Source organism: Nansenia antarctica (genome assembly GCF_963989245.1).
Source record: "Nansenia antarctica genome assembly, chromosome: 18".
In the NCBI taxonomy this organism is placed as follows: Eukaryota; Metazoa; Chordata; class Actinopteri; order Argentiniformes; family Microstomatidae; genus Nansenia; species Nansenia antarctica.
In genome coordinates, this window is record NC_137691.1 from 21276480 (window position 1) to 21293691 (window position 17212).

At 43.4% G+C, this 17212-nt stretch overlaps 2 protein-coding genes across 2 annotated transcripts; one reads left to right on the forward strand and one right to left on the reverse strand.

The window, feature by feature from the left end:
- Positions 1 to 5927: 5927 nt before the first annotated feature.
- qrich1 (glutamine-rich 1) lies at positions 5928 to 14669 on the forward strand (the record flags this gene model as incomplete). The annotated part of the gene is made up of 11 exons (XM_080548701.1): positions 5928 to 6179; positions 6383 to 6463; positions 7432 to 7566; positions 7692 to 8840; positions 9053 to 9212; positions 9374 to 9528; positions 9670 to 9784; positions 9946 to 10054; positions 10347 to 10498; positions 10626 to 10716; positions 14292 to 14669. 11 exons carry the CDS (start codon positions 5928 to 5930, stop codon positions 14476 to 14478), a joined length of 2586 nt encoding a protein of 861 aa, XP_080404827.1. The 3' UTR covers positions 14479 to 14669.
- A 204-nt stretch (positions 14670 to 14873) lies between these two features.
- On the reverse strand, positions 14874 to 17176 carry rpusd4 (RNA pseudouridine synthase D4). Its single transcript, XM_080548702.1, has 4 exons — positions 17088 to 17176; positions 16768 to 16918; positions 16385 to 16482; positions 14874 to 15984 (listed from the first exon to the last, which is right to left on the reverse strand). The coding sequence occupies exons 2-4, from the start codon at positions 16916 to 16918 to the stop codon at positions 15778 to 15780; spliced, it is 456 nt and encodes a 151-aa protein (XP_080404828.1). The 5' UTR covers positions 17088 to 17176; the 3' UTR covers positions 14874 to 15777.
- Between the last annotated feature and the right edge of the window lie 36 nt (positions 17177 to 17212).

Below are 17212 nucleotides of genomic sequence, written 5' to 3' on the forward strand. Positions count from 1 at the left end.
AAGAAAATACATGAAAGAAAGGAGAGAAAGAGTACAGAATGATAAATCCGCTAATGTGTGTAATGAAAAGTGTGACAATGTTGAAAGACATGATGTCATAATCAAAATATAAAACCTGGTTGGATAAAATAAGATTCTGTTGTGATTGTGTTGACATTGTTGTGATGTCAAAAGAGATCTTGGTTATGTAATGTGTAAAGTGGAGAGGAGATTGATCGGAACTGCGGGAGTTTTCATTACTAACGAATGATGGTTGATTATTATTATACAAAAATAATAGTAATAAATATTGCAATATTGTGTTATCATAGTTATGAGCTTCACAGTGATAACGTCTGTTTATTTGTCGTGAACTTCACGCCGGCCGTGCCCGTAACATCAGCAGACAATCGACTGCTGTAAGCTTGTAAGCGTTGAAACCTGCTTGGCAGCTTTGAAACCCGCTTGGCAGCTTTGAAACCCGCTTGGCTCGCTCATGAATTGGCAGCTATTGTTTGCTAATGGGAAACGATCAATAAGATTACCCTCCCCCGTGTATCAACCATCAAGTGATTGTAACTCACTTTAGAAACTAGTTCTTAGCCTACACGTTTCTTTGTCAAATACATGCTCTGCATGTTTCTCTAAAATGCATAAAGTTCCTATAAGCAGAGAAGTGGGGAAATTATTAGAGCAATCTGATGAAGCTTGAGTCAGCTGAGAACGAACTATGGAACAGATTAAATGCTATATATGGAGAGGAGATTGATTGAGACTGCGGGAGCTTTACTAATGAATGAAAGTTGATTATCATTATTAAAAAAGAATAGTAATAAATATTGCAATATTGTGTTATCATAGTTATGAGCTTCACACAGTCTGTTTATTTGTCGTGAACTTCACGCCGGCCCTAACATCAGCAGACACATGAACACAGTGAGGATTCAAACCAACAAAAATAATTAATACACATCATTTCATTTATAATGTGCAGTAAACAAACAAAATAATGTATACTCTCTGCAATTGGCTACTATACAATGGTGCCAAAATCAACTATCCAAATATGAATCTGCGTATATCTATGTACAACCTTGATTGAACCAAGATTCATAGACAGATTGTCCCTTTTGCATATCATCATAATAGGCATTCGTGTCATCATGTTCTTTACACATTACATAACCAAGATTTATTTTGCAATCACAACAATGTCAACACAATCACAACAGAATCTTATTTAATCCAATCAGGTTGTATATATAATCTATATATATAATCTATATATTGGTTTCAATATACCTCCATAGCAGTCTACAGTCTAATTTAGCTATATATATAATTACATTATGAGAACATCAGTATTTTTACGCCTTTGGTTGTATTGTCTGAACGAACATTGATTGGGAGACATACTGTACAGTTTATCATTTTCATAACTGTCTGCACATATACATATCTTATTTTGATTGTTATTGTAGCCTATATATAAACACAAATATCAGTCTTATGCACTGTGTCTCATTCAGCACTGAAGCCTGAATTTGAGCACAGTGTGTGCCCCCTTGCTACCTCTGCTGATATAAAAGAGAATTGCAGGCTTGGAGAAATAGATGGCAGCCACAAGTACACAGACACACACAGAAATACTGCTAAAACGCTTTATACTAACTCGATTTTGAAAATGTAAAAATGCTGGGTGGTAGAACGCACATATCTAGGAAAAGTCATGAAAGGAGGGTCCTGAAATGTGATCGAGTGCAAAGGTAGAATTTTTTTTGTACTCACTGGTGCTGTTTAACACCTCACGGCTGTTCTAGTGTTAACGTCTTGTGTGTAGATGGTGACTATAATAATGAGGATTTTATGTGACTTTTTGAAGTCTTTTGGGAGCAGCCTTTAGATTCTCTCATTTCTCTTCTGGTGATGCCCAATACACATTTCCATCTCTGGGTGGACAATAAATTGTATCAAATCTAATCACATCTAATCTTATACTATAAGATTTATTGATTAGATTTATTGTTTGTTTGTTTATCCACACTGAAACACTGAATGTCACTTTACTAATTTGCGTCTTTCTCTGCATGTGATCTCTTTCTCTGTGTTTGTTTGTTGGATCCTCTCTCTCTCTCTCTCTCTCTCTCTGACAGACAGACAGGCTCCACTCTCCTCCCTTCTCTGGGGGTCAACTCATCAGACTATTTCTCTCTTATTTCCTCTTGTTTCTCTCGAGATTGGCCACATGGGGTTGAAGGAGAGTCACACAATGTAACTGTCCCTATGGGAAATATGTATTGGGACATACAATTAGAGTACACCTCTTACACACAAACTAACTAAACTAAACTAAAACTACAAACTAAACTAATGTACATTAAGAAGTGAAGAATGTATGGGTGGTGCATTTATGGATGTCATGTGTATGTTACATGGGGTGTGTGTTCAGGGGAGTGTTCTGAGGAGTGTTCTGGGGAATTGAGCTATCACCATTTCCACTGGACAGCCCTCCTAGGATCACAGAAAGGCTAAAGGAGAGAGCGTGGGAATTAACTATTTCCTGTCCGTTATCACGCTGTGGTGGTATGCACATGCAGCACATCTCTTCTGGTCCACCTTAAGAGAGCGGAGAGGCAGCCTGTTGTGGGGAGAGCAGGGGGAGGCCCTCACTGGCACATGCCTGGCTCTTTAAGGCAGACTGGGGCAGTTGTATTCCTGTTAAAGGCGCACACACACACACACACACGCACACACACACACACACACACACACACACACGCACACACACACGCATGCACAATGTTTTTTATTGAATGTTTTCTGTTTTCTGTACTGAATGTTTTCTGCCCTAACTGAGCTGTTTGACAACAAAATTTCCCCATTGGGGACAATAAAGGTTTTCAATCAATCAATCAAACACACACACACACACACACGCACGCACACACACACACACACACATACACACACACACACACACACACACACACACACACACACACACACACACACACACACACACACACACAATTATAGACTTTCAGATGGCTTTAAAATCTTAGTTTTTGAACGAAATAATCACAACACATTCTTGCATACAGGTAACTTAGTAAGCAAAGTCAGGTGAAAAGTATTTTAACTACTGATTGTGAGGCCAACTTTGGGTAAGGTCTATTGGCTAAAGTGTACACTTAAATCTCTTTAATTATATTGAGGAACAGTTTTTGATGACATTTCTGACCATGATTGATTAAAACATATATTGATACCCCAAAAAAAAAAACATAGGCCATTCCAGCTACAAAAAACCCATTGATTCATTGATATTTTAAATTCTCTGTGATCCCTGATTTGAATAATCTCTTTAACAATTAGGCTAAAGCAGCATTCATAATCTGAATTGCTAACTAATATGTGTTGCTGCAGTTGCAGGGTGCAAGTATCAGTATTAAAATAGACGCTTCCATTCAAGACTCAATGCATGCTCGTGACCCTCCGAAAGCCACTACTCGCGAGAATGCGAGCGATGGCCAACCTAGAGTAAGATGGCGTCCTCCATAAACTGTGTAGCAAATTACAAAAAATTGAAGGAAGTGCCTAATTATTAAGTATATAACCAACTGACCCTGCATTTAAGTTAACCTGACCAATAAGGTGCGAGTTCTGGAGCCCATTCTGACAGGTAGGCTGGAGAGAGCGCTGATAAGGGTGCGGGTTCTGTACAACACTGGCATATCTCGCGCGTGCAAAGCACATTTCGAGCGCGCGGTTCGTGTAGATGCGCGTGCACGCGCGTACTACTAAAAGAAGGACGAGCTAAACCCAAAATAAGATGCTGCAGTATCCATCCAACTCTTATTAGAAAATAATACTGCATTTTATTGAGTCGTGAGTGCATTTGGAAACCCTGTGGATTGTCAGAATTGCCCAAATATATCTGCACATCTGTGGCAAGTTCTGACAGGGGCATCTGGCACCTGTGTGTCTCGGCAACAGACACTTCTTTCTCTCAAAAGGCTGCCTGGCTATGATGCATACACCTGTGGACGAACATGTGTTTTGAGCATCAAGTCTTGTTGAATATGTGCTATATTACAAGATAAAGTTATAATAATAATAATAATAATAATAATTCATTAGATTTATATAGCGCTTTTCCGAGGCTCAAAGACGCTGAGTAAAAGTTATGAGCTGTTATTAATTATGGGATAGAACATATTACTGCTCTCATGATGCACCGCAAGCAAAGAAAAACCACAATGGTAGGGTATTCACACCAGCTGAGCAACACAATTATATGGAATTAAATGTGGTTCATGGCAATCCATGTAGCCTATTTGTGAAAAAGTAAAAGTTTATTCAGAAACAGGCTGTTTAATCATTATATTAATATGGCGGATATCAAGACACAAAGGTGTTGCAGTCCATCAACAAGGAATTATAAATTCACTGATACATTAATATTGCAAGCAGTATCATATAACTGCTGCTTCTTGTGAAATTTGTTTTGTCTTTAGATAAGAAAATGTAGGCATTGCTGCTGGACTCGGGTGCACGCAATGCTCGTTCCCGTAAATATGAAATGTGTTGAGTCGCTGCCTGCAGGAGGAAGAGGGACCTGGGACAGCTGATGCGGCCGTTGCTTGTCAGACTCAGACTCAGCGCGAGGCCGGGGATTCTCACAGTTCCACCGGGCCTACTTCCGTCATCTTCTCTCTTCATATTCAAATATGGCTAACGTACTTTTCTCTAAATAATTACAGCACACACATTACAAAACAAGTATTCCAAATACTCGGAATCCTGCTGGGTTGATCTGTGCGTAAGGTAAATGTGATTTAATATCTGTGTTGTTCTCTCGGAAACCAGGAGAAATCAGCCCACGTCACGTAGCTGTGTGTAGTCCGCTAGCTGGTTGTTAAAATTAATATACTGCAATTAATATCGACATGCAAATCTATATTCTATATTCCAGCACATTGCACGTGGATCGCATATACGACCTGGGGTTTATGTGTGTTATGTTTGAACGCCGTGCCTTGGCGGAGCAGAGCTTTGGGTTTTATTTAAGGTAGCATTGAAAGATGCACTGTTAGCACGCTAGCGTTAGCTCTCTAGATACACACCTAACTAACCTACTGAATTCATTGGTGGTTTGGTGGTATTTTTTTTGACCATATCTTAAAGTCCAAAGCAAATATTTATTATTTCAATAAACGTTTCTCTTCCTATAAACTCCGGGGTTAAACATGTGATCTCTGTGTAGCCAGCCGATGTGTACTAGGCCTCATGCATCTCTGGGTAGAGTGAAGTTCACACACATCTCTGGGACAACTCAACTGTCATGTTTACTGTCATGTTTACTGTCATGTCTGTCATGTTTACTGTCATGTCTGTCATGTTTACTGTCATGTTTACTGTCATGTCTGTCATGTTTACTGTCATGTTTACCGTCATGTTTACTGTCATGTTTACTGTCATGTTTACTGTCATGTTTACTGTCATGTTAACTGTCATGTTTACGCCAATGTGATCCGACCTTGGAGAAGGAAAGGGGTTTGCCTATGCACTTTGCCCCATGTCAACTTCACCTCCCTCAAATGAAAACAGTCAGCCGGGCTTTAACGGTATACTTTGGCCTATTCTGTTCATTATGTATGTATTAATTTAGCAGTCATTTCACTTCTTTCACAGATAGTTGAACTAATAACAAACCTTGAGGTATAGCTTTTCTTTCTGCTTTACCACTATTGTGTATACATTAATGTTGATCAATTACACCACTGTTGTGTGTCATACTGTCAGGCAGTACTTGTGACTGAAACTGTTGACACTCATATTGGTGCTAGATGAAGTTCTAGTGGCTAGTTTACCCCTGTGATGTGGTGTTTTGCTATAAACTATGTTCTTTTCCTGATTAGGTGCAGTGGAAGGCAGTGTAACTTGTCATGAACGAGCCGGTAGAGAGCGGTGTGGTCTCATTTGACGAGTATGTGCGGCAGAAGGCCCGCAGTGTGCCTCAGCATCGCATGAAGGAGTTCTTAGAGTCATTGGCCAACAAGGGCCCAGAGGTGCTGCAGGAATTCAGCCAGCAGGGCGGCACTGCCACCACCACAACCATGGTGTACCAACAGGGTGGCAACTGCATCTACACTGACAGCACTGAGGTGGCAGGGTCACTCCTGGAGCTAGCCTGTCCGGTACGAGCAGGTCCCTTTATCCCGCAGTCTCTTATTTAAATGGATTTCATACTGTGCCAATTGACTGCCAATAAGTGATGTTGGAGAGTAAAACACAACATACACTCAAAGACTGATGTTTGTTCTTGTACCTTATTGTCACCTTTGTTCCTTCCACTCTCAGTCTGAGTGATGATCATATTCTTGTTATTTGTCCTGAACAGGTGCAGGTGACTTCTGGACAGATCTCACCGCAGCTGGCTGCAGCTGTGCACCAGGTGTCTGAGCAGCAAATACAAGTGCAGGTGAGTAATGCCCCCACACACACACACACACACACACACCATAAACTGTGACCACCTTCAGACTTGCTGTGTGAAGGGCAGTGATGTGAATAACGGCGTGAAAATAAACGGCGTTACTAACAGCGTTCTTTTTTTCAGTAACGGGTAATTTAATTAATTACTATTTCCATCGTTATAACGCCGTTACCGGTAATTCAATGCGGCGCGTTACTAGTTACTTTACTGAAGCTTCTCATTGTCATCCGACCTCAGTCACAGCTGCAAAGGTGTTTTTGTTTGTTTGTTGCGGAGGGGAGGGGCGAGACAACCGCTTAAGTGATCATGATTGGCTATGGTAGAGTTAAGTGATCATGATTGGCTATGGTAGAGTTAAGTGATCATGATTGGCTATGGTAGAGAACATTTCATGGTAAGCCAACCATAAGCCAACCATAGTTCAGTGTCAACACTTCATATTGGCTAGGATGGTTAGATGACTGGGTTGGCTGGATGAATGAATGCATGCATGGATGGATGAGTGTTAGGAAGGAGTGTACGGATGGATAGATGAATGAATGAATGGAAGCTAAAGTTGGATTTGTCCAAGAAATTCATGTCTTATCTTTTCAGTACTACTTTAAAAGCACTTCATATTGTTTAACTGTTTACTTTTGTTGTGTTGAAAATACTTGAAGTTACAGTCTGTCTACCAGTTGTCTGAAGTTGTGTGACAGTTTGATTTATTTAATTTACACTACAAAGATTTAAAAGCACTTCATATTGTAAAATGTTTACTTTAAAAAGTAACGCAATAGTCACTTTCCCTAGTAACTAGTTACTTTTATAATGAAGTAATTCAGTTACTAACTCAGTAACTTTTGGGGATAAGTAACTATAACTAATTACTTTTTTTAAGTAACGTGCCCAACACTGGTGAAGGGTCATGAACACATTTCTGTTTCTCTCTCGTTCTACATCATAAGGTACAGATCCAGGGACAGCAGGGCCAGACAGTGGGCCAGGTACTCCAGGTGTCTTCTCCCTCCCAGCAGGAGCTCCAGGGCATCCCCACGGCAGCACAGCTGGTCCAGCAGGGAGAGCTCACAGAGGAGCAGCACCAACAGGTACAAAAATGTAACACACACCTACACAATTCACTCTGCATACATGCATATTACACACACCCACTGCTACTACTTGCCTACCTACCCAGGCCGCGTTGGTTTATAATTGAGCATCTCTCTCACAGATCCAGGCCCAGCTGGTGGCAGCAGTAGCGGGAGGTCAGCAGATACAGCTACAAAGCGGGCAACATATCCAGTTACCCGGAGGGCAACATATACAACTTCAAGGTGGGCAACAGATACAACTTCAAGGGGGGCAACAGATCCAGCTACCTGGGGGGCAACAAATCCAGCTCCAAGGTGGGCAACAGATCCAGCTCCAAGGTGGGCAACAGATCCAGCTCCAAGGTGGGCAACAGATCCAGCTCCAAGGTGGGCAACAGATCCATTTCCAAGGAGGGCAACAAATCCAGCTCCAAGGGGGGCAACAGATCCAGCTACAAGGAGGGCAACAGATCCAGCTACAAGGAGGGCAACAGATCCAGCTACAAGGAGGGCAACATATCCAGTTGCCAGGGGGGCAACAGATCCAGCTTCAAGGGGGGCAACATATCCAGTTGCCAGGGGGGCAACAGATCCAGCTTCAAGGGGGGCAACAGATCCAGCTGCAAGGTGGCCAGCAGATCCAGATCCAGACTGTTGAGACCATGTCTCCTTCCCAGCAGGGCTCTCCTCGTGAGGCTGAGAGGAGGGCAGGCACATCCCCAGCCGTGCTCCAACCAGCCAAGAAGCGCAAGGTGGATGTCCCCATTGCGGTGTCCTACGCCCTCTCTCAGGGCCAGCAGGTGGCCACAGTCCTGGCCATCCCTCAAGGGCAACAGCAGGGCTACCTGTCCCTGCGGCCGGACCTGCTCACCGTGGACAGCACCCACCTGTACAGCACCACTGGCACAATCACAGGTCCTGCAGGCGAGACGTGGACCATCCCTGTGTACTCGGCCCCACAGCAGCAGGGTGTAGCACACATCGCAATTCCCCAGGAGGCCTACAGCAGTGTGCAGATGGCAGCCTCCAACGACAAGGACAAGATGGTTGCCAATTCTTCATCAGGGGCCGTGTCTGTCCAGTCGGGCGCTGCCGTTTCCTCCGGCACACAGGAGGAGGTGGTGCAGACCCTGTTCCCTGCGCAGTTCATGAACGGAAACATCCACATCCCTGTGGCGGTGCAGACAGTGGGAGGAGCTTACAACACCACACAGTCACTACACATCTGGGACCCTCAGCAACAGCACTGTCAGGGAGGCGAGGGACAAGATCAGCAGCTCCACCTACAGGTCAGAACGGGGGGGACATCCTCTGATTTGTTTTAGACCCTTGATTTGTCCATGCCACAGATGCCAAGGTTGTTTTCAGGTTCTCAGAAGAAATTATGTAAATTGTTATGGTTATCACCAGATAAGCAGGAGGTGATTAGTGCATCTACTCTTTCCTATTGTAATACTGAGTTTTGATAGTTCCCTCTGTTGTGTGTTTGTGCCTTCTGCAGGGTCAGATAGAGTCAGAATCCCAGGGCGAGCCTCCAACGGAGCTGCTGCTCCCCGTCTCTCTGAAGCCTGAGGAGGGCCTGGACGTCTGGCGCCTCTGGGTCCAGCGAAAAAACGCTGAGCTGGACAAGGATGAGTGGACAAAGCTAGCACCCATCGGACGTGAGTCAACAACACACACACACACACTCGCCCACACATCCATCACCCCCCCCCCTCCCAGTGCGTGTAATAACTTTCATTCCCCTCTCCTTCCCATCTCTGTCTGTCTGTCTTTCTTTCTCTCGCTCCCTCTCTCTCTCTCTCTCTCTCTCTGGCTCCAGGTCGGCAGCCCCTGCGCTTCCAGGACGACTTGGTGTCGAGTGCGGTCGCTGAGCTGAACTTGGCTCTGGCCTTGATGACCCAGGAGGCGCGAGGTCTGGAGGGCGAGCAGTTTGAGCCCGATGCACTCTACTACATCTTCCTGTGTATACAGAAGGTATGCATGCTAGTCCTGCACACACAATGTTATGTATCCTCATTGACTCTCGGATATCTCTCAATACACACACAGAACGCTGAGTTAGCCTAAGTGTATGACAGTATAAAGTGCTTTTTCCCCTCTCCTTTCTGTTTGTAGTATCTCTTTGAAAATGGACGGGTCGATGATATCTTCTCTGATCAGTACTACACACGGTTCTCCCAGTGGTTACACAAAGCTCTGGATGAATGGAGGCCCAGCGTCCATCCACTGGGTAAGAGACACCGTGTCTGTGTCATTGATTATGTAGGTGTGAGAGAGACTGACATTTCTGTTGCATATTTCTGTGACAACGGTTACGTTTTTTGCTACGTATTGCTTTTGGATTACTTGCTTTTTTGTGGGAATATATTCTTATTAGTTGCTTCCTCTCAGGGTACATCATTCCTAGTCATGTGACAGAAGAGATGTTGTGGGAGTGTAAACAACTTGGTGCCCATTCGCCAGCCACACTGCTCACTACTCTCATGTTCTTCAACACTAAGTGAGTTACACACATACACACACATACACACGCATCTGTACACATGAGAAACACAATGCTTACACCTGTTGTAATGTTACACCATACTATTAATCCCACTCACCACACTGATTACAGTCATACTCACATTGTTATTGTGTTGTGCTTGCAACAGTAGAGCTGTCACCCATGTTGCCTCTGTCAACAAATCAGTAGTTGCTTAGTTTAGTTGCTGCAGGTTAGGTGTGTGTGTGCGTGTGCGAGTGTGAGCGAGTGTGCGACGCTTAGTTCTGAAGAATTCTCTATTGTGTAGGTATTTCCATCTAACGACAGTAGAGCAGCACATGAAGGTAGCCTTCTCCAAGGTGCTGAGACACACCAAGAAGAACCCATCCAACCCCAAGGACAAGAGCACCAGCATCCGCTATCTGAAGGGAGTGGGGCTTCACCATGTCGGACAGAAAGGTGAGATCCTAGGCTCAACATTCTCAGTTGATGACCTAGCCTGGTATTGGAACACAAGGCTCATCTCCCTTGTGGTCCCTCACTACTGGCTGATACAGACCTCTGACCCGTGTGACTTGTGTTGCAGTGACTGATGACATGTATGAAGAGCAGGGTGAGGATCCTGAGAACCCGTTGCGGTGTCCCATCAAGCTATATGACTTTTACCTCTTTAAATGGTGGGTGATGCTTCCCGTCCCATCACATTTCTAGTAACTAAGAATGTGGGAAAACGGTTTATGTCTGCATTTCCCGGGACATGCCAGCATAAACCGTCGACTTGGTACATGCTAGCATGTCCCGGGAAATGCCGGCATAAACCGCCAGGATGGTTCATGTGGGAAATACATTCTTACTTTTAGCACCATGGACAGCGCCAGCGGCACGGACGGATTTGCTTCACACTGTATAAATAGCCTACGACTAAAGCAGCCTATATTACATCAATCAAAACATATTTCTAGCCTACATGCAGTGAACTCTAAAAGTAGGACCAACACATTTGTAAATGGGGAATGCTATGTAAGGGATAAAGTATGGCCATCCCTTCAGTGCTTTACGAAACCTCTCGGCTTCGCCTCGGGGTTCCAAACGCACTGTCGGGCTCTTATTTTTTGATAATGACCGACATTATCCCGCTTATTACACGGCTACTTACCAACGACATGAATAATTAATCTTGTGAGAGGCGACATGGTGGCTGCTCTCCGTGTCAGATGAATCTTCTCGATGTCTGACCGTCTGACCATCATTATCAAAGCTAATATCTCCTCATATCCTTCTCAGTATCATACATGTTCTTTGCAATGGTGGAAATAAAAATAAAGAATACAGCTCAACTGTGCGTCAACAAGTTCCCGAAATGCGCTCCTTTGACTTTCCCGAAATGCACTCGTGTAAAGGCTCCCTGTGGCGCAGGAGCACTGGCCTTGTTTTGTGAACATTAGGGTCTAAACTTTAAGCAACAGTTGAAAATAAACACAATAAACTATTTGTTGTTTGGGGGGGGGTAGAAAACGACCGGGCTCATCGGGCCAAAGGAGAAATAATTCACTGGTAGCGATTGTCCAATCAGAATCGAGTATTTTAGAGAGCCGTGTTATTACACGGCTGATAGCCTAAATCAGTGGTCTTCAACCGGGGGTCCGGCAAATTTTTTCAGAATAATTTACAATTTTCACCAAAATAATTTGTGACAATTAAAAAATATAACAAAAGTTATATTGAGTAAACTACAAGCATCAATAGGCAATAATAAGCTACTTTTGACGAAAAACTATTTACAAAATAAATTATTCCCATGGAGCAGAATCGAACGTTAGCCGTTATAGCAAGCTAGGTGTTGCGAACAACAGAACATGAACAGTGGAACAGAACAACAGAACTACATTGAAGTAATAGTCAATAATTAGCATATCGTTAGCAATCAATATTTAGCATAACAATACTAAAAGTAAAAACAATATATTATTAGTTACTACTATTAATTAGTGAAGCAGGATGGATTTGTAACAGTAACGAGACCTCGAGCTCGAGATCCAACGGCTACTCCTTCCACCTCGGCCCCAGCAGCGCCTGCCCCAGGGGCAGATAAACGCAAAAGAGAAAAGTCCCGAAAATATTCAGAAGTGTACCTAAAGTTTGGATTTACTTTCAAAGAAACTGAAGGAGTGGAATTGCCAGTGTGTGTTGTTTGTGCGGCGACGCTCTCAAACGAAAGCATGAAGCCATCAAAGCTGCAACGACACTTGGAGACGAACCATGGCCACTTACAAGATAGAGCACTGGACTACTTTCAGGCTCGTCTGCACTCTCTCCAAGGCCAACAGACAATGATAAGAAAATCTGCGAAAGTCGGTGAGCTTGCTTTGAAAGCCTCATATCAAGTTGCTCTTCGCGTTGCCCAGTGTAAAAAACCATACACAATTGCAGAAGATTTTATATTGCCTGCGGCCACTGATATGTGCAAGACCATGTTTGGGAATGATGGATATGCAGAAAAGTTGAAGACTATCCCGTTGTCAGACACAACAATTGCTCGGCGAATTGGTGAAATGGCATCGGATGTGAGGGTGCAGTTAATTGAGAAATGACAAACGGTGGAGGCATTTGCACTCCAGTTGGATGAATCAGTGGACATGTCCAAAGACGCACAGCTCTTGGCATTTGTGCGCTTTGTTGACCAAGACGAAATGTGTGAAGAGTTCTTGTTTTGTAAGAAGCTTCCTGAACGCACAACAAGTGCTGAAATTTTCAAAGTGATTGATGACTTTTTCGGTGAAAATTGAAAGTTGGGCAAAGTCGCGGTGTGTACCGACGGTGCACGCGCTATGACTGGGCAAAAGAGTGGACTGATGGCTGAGTTTGCCGATGTTATGGACACTGTTGTAAAGGCTGTAAATGTTATTAAGAAGAGTGCCCTACAAACTCGCCTCTTCGCTTCTTTATGCGCCGCTACAGGAGAGGAACACACTTAAAAATGTTTATTACATGTGGGGGTCCCTGTTCTGGTTGTCTTTCGTCCAAGGGGTCCTTGGGCTGAAAAGGTTGAAGACCCCTGGCCTAAATAATAAACAGAGCATTACAGTGATCTCTGAATCCATGACATAAAAATGTAAAAAATCTAATATAGTCGTTTTTCTAATGGGATAAATGCTTGTTGTCAAATATGATGTGTTTATTCTGCTTAAAACAGTTGATAGGGCAGGTTATGTCATGGATTCAGAGATCACTGTAATGCTCTCTTTATTATTTAGGCTATTACACGGCTCTCTAAAATACTTGATTCTGATTGGACAATCGCTCGTTCTACCGGTGAATTATTTCTCCTTTGGCCCGATGAGCCCGGGCGAGCTGAAAAAACTGTGTCGTATTCACCCCTAAACAAGAAATAGTTTATTATGTTTATTTTCAACTGTTGCTTAAAGTTTAGAGATTAGAAGATTAGCTTTGATAATGATGGTCAGACGGTCAGACTTCGAGAAGATTCATCTGACACGGAGAGCAGCCACCATGTCGCCTCTCACAAGATTAATTATTCATGTCGTTGGTAAGTAGCCGTGTAATAAGCGGGATAATGTCGGTCATTATCGAAAATTAAGAGCCCGACAGTGCGTTTGGAACCCCGAGGCGAAGCCGATTTGACCGGCTGGCCATACTTTATCCCTTACATAGCAGACTCCGCATTCCCCATTTACAAATGTGTTGGTCCTACTTTTAGACTTCACTGCATGTAGGCTAGACATATGTTTTGATTGATGTAATATAGGCTGCTTTAGTCGTAGGCTATTTAGTTAAATACAGTGTGAAGCAAATCCCGTCCGTGCCGCTGGCGCTGTCCATGGTGCTAAAAGTAAGAATGTATTTCCCACATGAACCATCCTTTTTTTTTACTCAATGTGTTTTTTATTTAGTTTTCAGAGACATTACAGTACGCAACAGACATAAGCACACAGACAAAACAGCGAAAAAAACAAAACAAAAACAAACAAAATAATAATAAATAACAGTTCACAGAGTACTTCTCATATATACCACATGAACCATCCTGACGGTTTATGCCGGCATTTCCCGGGACATGCCAGCATAAACCGTCGACTTCGTACATGCCGGCATGTCCTGGGACATGCTAGCATGTACCAAGTCGAAGGTTTATGCTGGCATGTCCCGGGAAATGCCTGCATAAACCGTTTTCCCACATGTACCGTAACATATATATTATATATAACAGCTTTAATCTTCTCGTCTCTCTCAGCCCCCAGAGTGCCAAGGGGCGTAATGATGCCTACTACCTAACACCAGAGCCAGTCGTGGCGCCCAACAGTCCCATATGGTACTCTACCCAGCCAATCACAAGTGAACAAGTCGAGCAAATGCTCACACGCATTATCATGGTGAGAGAGATCCAAGAAGCCATCGCCATGGCGGGGAACATGCACTGAGAGAGAAGGGAGAAGGGACTAGGGACCGAAATGGACAGTCTCTCCCTCGGATCAAGCCTACTCACTATGCAGTATCCCCCTTCACTCTGTGACTCATTCAGAAGAACTCCAGTGTTCTCTCAACTCATCATACCTTTCAACCACAGGAGCTGAGAAGTGACTGTTTACAGTTTACAGAATGGTCTTATGGGCCTTTTTAAAGTTCTGATTCCTCGGTTTATTAATCTAAAGGCAGTTAAAAGTATGTCAAGGTCACTCATGCTCGATTCAGATTCTGACTGAATTCTTTCTTTCTGTTGGTCTCATACGTTTAAGCCATCACCTCACTCCCTCACTTATCTATAGAATTATTTCCTGTATTGATGAGTGGGAAGGATTTTTCGACCAGATCACTGAAGTGAATGTCCTGACTAATTAAAGCATATATATACTTTTTTTTTTTTTTTTACCTTGTAGCTTCACAGACCCCACGCCCCTGTACCCTTCCTCTCAGGTCCCAGACATGGCAGGAGCATGGGGCCCCATAGAGACCCCCCCCCCTCGAGCAGAGTGCATCACACATGAACAGACAATTATGGGACCTCTGCTCACTTTTGTTTATTTTTTATATTTGCATTTATGATATCCTGTATGTATTGATATTATAGTGTTGTTGGAGGCTAAAGATGAAAGCCTGTTTTCAAACATGCCTTTTGTACTGAGTTTGTGCTAGTGAGTGATTCTGAGTATGTGGTTAGAATGAATATGAAGTGTTTCAGTGGTAGTGTAAGAAGTTGTGAATCCTGTCCTCAGATGAGATCCCCAAGTCGACAACAATGTACACAGGAACATGAAACGGAAAGTTCTTCAGCTCAGATGATAAGTTAGAGGTCAAAGATTCATTTTAATGGCCTTATAGTTGGGTTGTATAAATCAAATTGTTTGTTTTGCAAGTTCTTGGGTACATCTCAAAAGTCTCAAGTAGCTAATTCCTTATGTCCTCTCCTCTACTTTCAACAGCCCAATTATGTCACATACGTACTAACCTCGTCTTCAGGATATTGCCCATATAAGCCTGGAATAACAACTCAAAGATCGTCATTATTTGTTTTCAGTTAATCATGTAATGCCTGGGAAGAAGATTAATTTATGGCCAATTTAGGATCCTACTAGCATTTGAAATGAGTAAATACTACTTACATTTGTATTTTTCAATTTCACTGTCATATATAACCCCCACACACACACCAATGCCACAGCATTATCAAAGCTCTGAAGAAAGTCCAAACATCCTCCTTCTAAATAGGGGTGGCTCAGATATCATGATGTCTCCTTTCTATTTGGAAGGGTAATCTGCATGCGGTGCGTCGTGCTGGTGAAGAATTTTGGCAGGGGGCAGGATATTGTGATGTCTCTCTGACCTTCCAAGCCTGGTATTGTGAGCTGGCGGGCATGTAGGTGAAGAGGGAGGTAGCGTGCCTTGCTCTGTTCCAATCCCAGCCTCCGCAATACACTTTCTGGTAATTGCTGAGGATTTAAATGAGAAAGTATATTACTTGAATACATAGTTTGGCGTCGTGTCCTTTCAAAAATGAAATCACGGATGTGCCAAATACTCAATGGATGAAAGCAGGGATTACTTGCTGCCTGAACCCTTCAGGACTCACACAGGAGACATGACCTATACCGGTAGACATTGGGCTGGTTTCTCAGACACAGATTGAGCCTAATTCTAGACTAAAATGCATTTTCAATTGAGATTTTCCATTGAAAGTGATTTAGGCTAAATCTGTGTCTGGGAAGCCACCTGACAGAGTTGTAGGCGACTAGTGAAATTACTTAGTACAAAAGAATTGTACAATGCTATGCTACCTTGTACTGTATCAGTTGAGTATTGTGAAGTCCTTTGAGGTTTGCTTTGCCTTACCTGGGGTGCCAGTTTGTTCCAGTGGGAATATTTGTGGTCCCCAAGGATGGGACATGCCAAACCATACGCCATATGGACCCTCATCTGGTGCTTCACACCTAGGATTAGGAGGGGGAAGATGAGACAAGAGACAGATGGAACAAATCAATGTTATTTCACTAGGCGTGGAAGGGGCCTAGGATGATGTTCTTCTATGGATGGATGTTTTTTCAGACTGGCATGAGAGGGCATCTGTGCCCTGTTCTTTTAAGGGAAAGAGAAATCAACATTACCCAGTGCTCAGACATTACCCAGACCTCACCACAATTGTGTGAATAGACAATGAAGATTGTCAGAATACATTAAGTTAGCATGTAGCATCTAGGCACAGTACTGCTCCTTACCCGTTACTGGCTGAAGTTCCACCAAGCTGCAGCCATGGCTGCTGTCCAGGACACGGTACTTCGTCGTGGCGCCAGTGGCCTGGCGGTGGGCACGAACTCTGGTCATGCCCTCTCCATCGTCACTCACCCTGTACACTGGACTCAGGCTCATCTGAGGTGGTTTAGAAATAGGTGTCAACACCAATCCTTAAGCACAGCAAAACACAGACTCAAATTGTGCGGTCTATTGTCACTAGAGGACTGTTTGTGGCATGTAACGGTTGTGTTGTACGGTTCATTCTACATAAAGATGAGTCTAATATTCAGGAAGTGAGGCTTACCTTGAAGTGAGGCTGAGGGCCTGTGACAGCTCTCTCTATGACAGGGATGTCAATCACCCCCTCAGAGGGTACAGGCACGCCCACAGTGACAACCCTGGGAGAAATTAACAATGGAATTTTCTGTA

Bases quoted from the DNA above. Each gene is read 5' to 3' on its own strand.
- rpusd4 (XM_080548702.1), bottom strand. From the start codon at position 16,918: ATGAGCCTGAGTCCAGTGTACAGGGTGAGTGACGATGGAGAGGGCATG. The intron at 16,483-16,767 runs GTAAGGAGCAGT...TCCTAATCCTAG, and splicing joins GGAACTTCAGCCAGTAACGG to GTGTGAAGCACCAGATGAGG. The intron at 15,985-16,384 runs GTAAGGCAAAGC...TTAAATCCTCAG, and splicing joins GGAACAAACTGGCACCCCAG to CAATTACCAGAAAGTGTATT.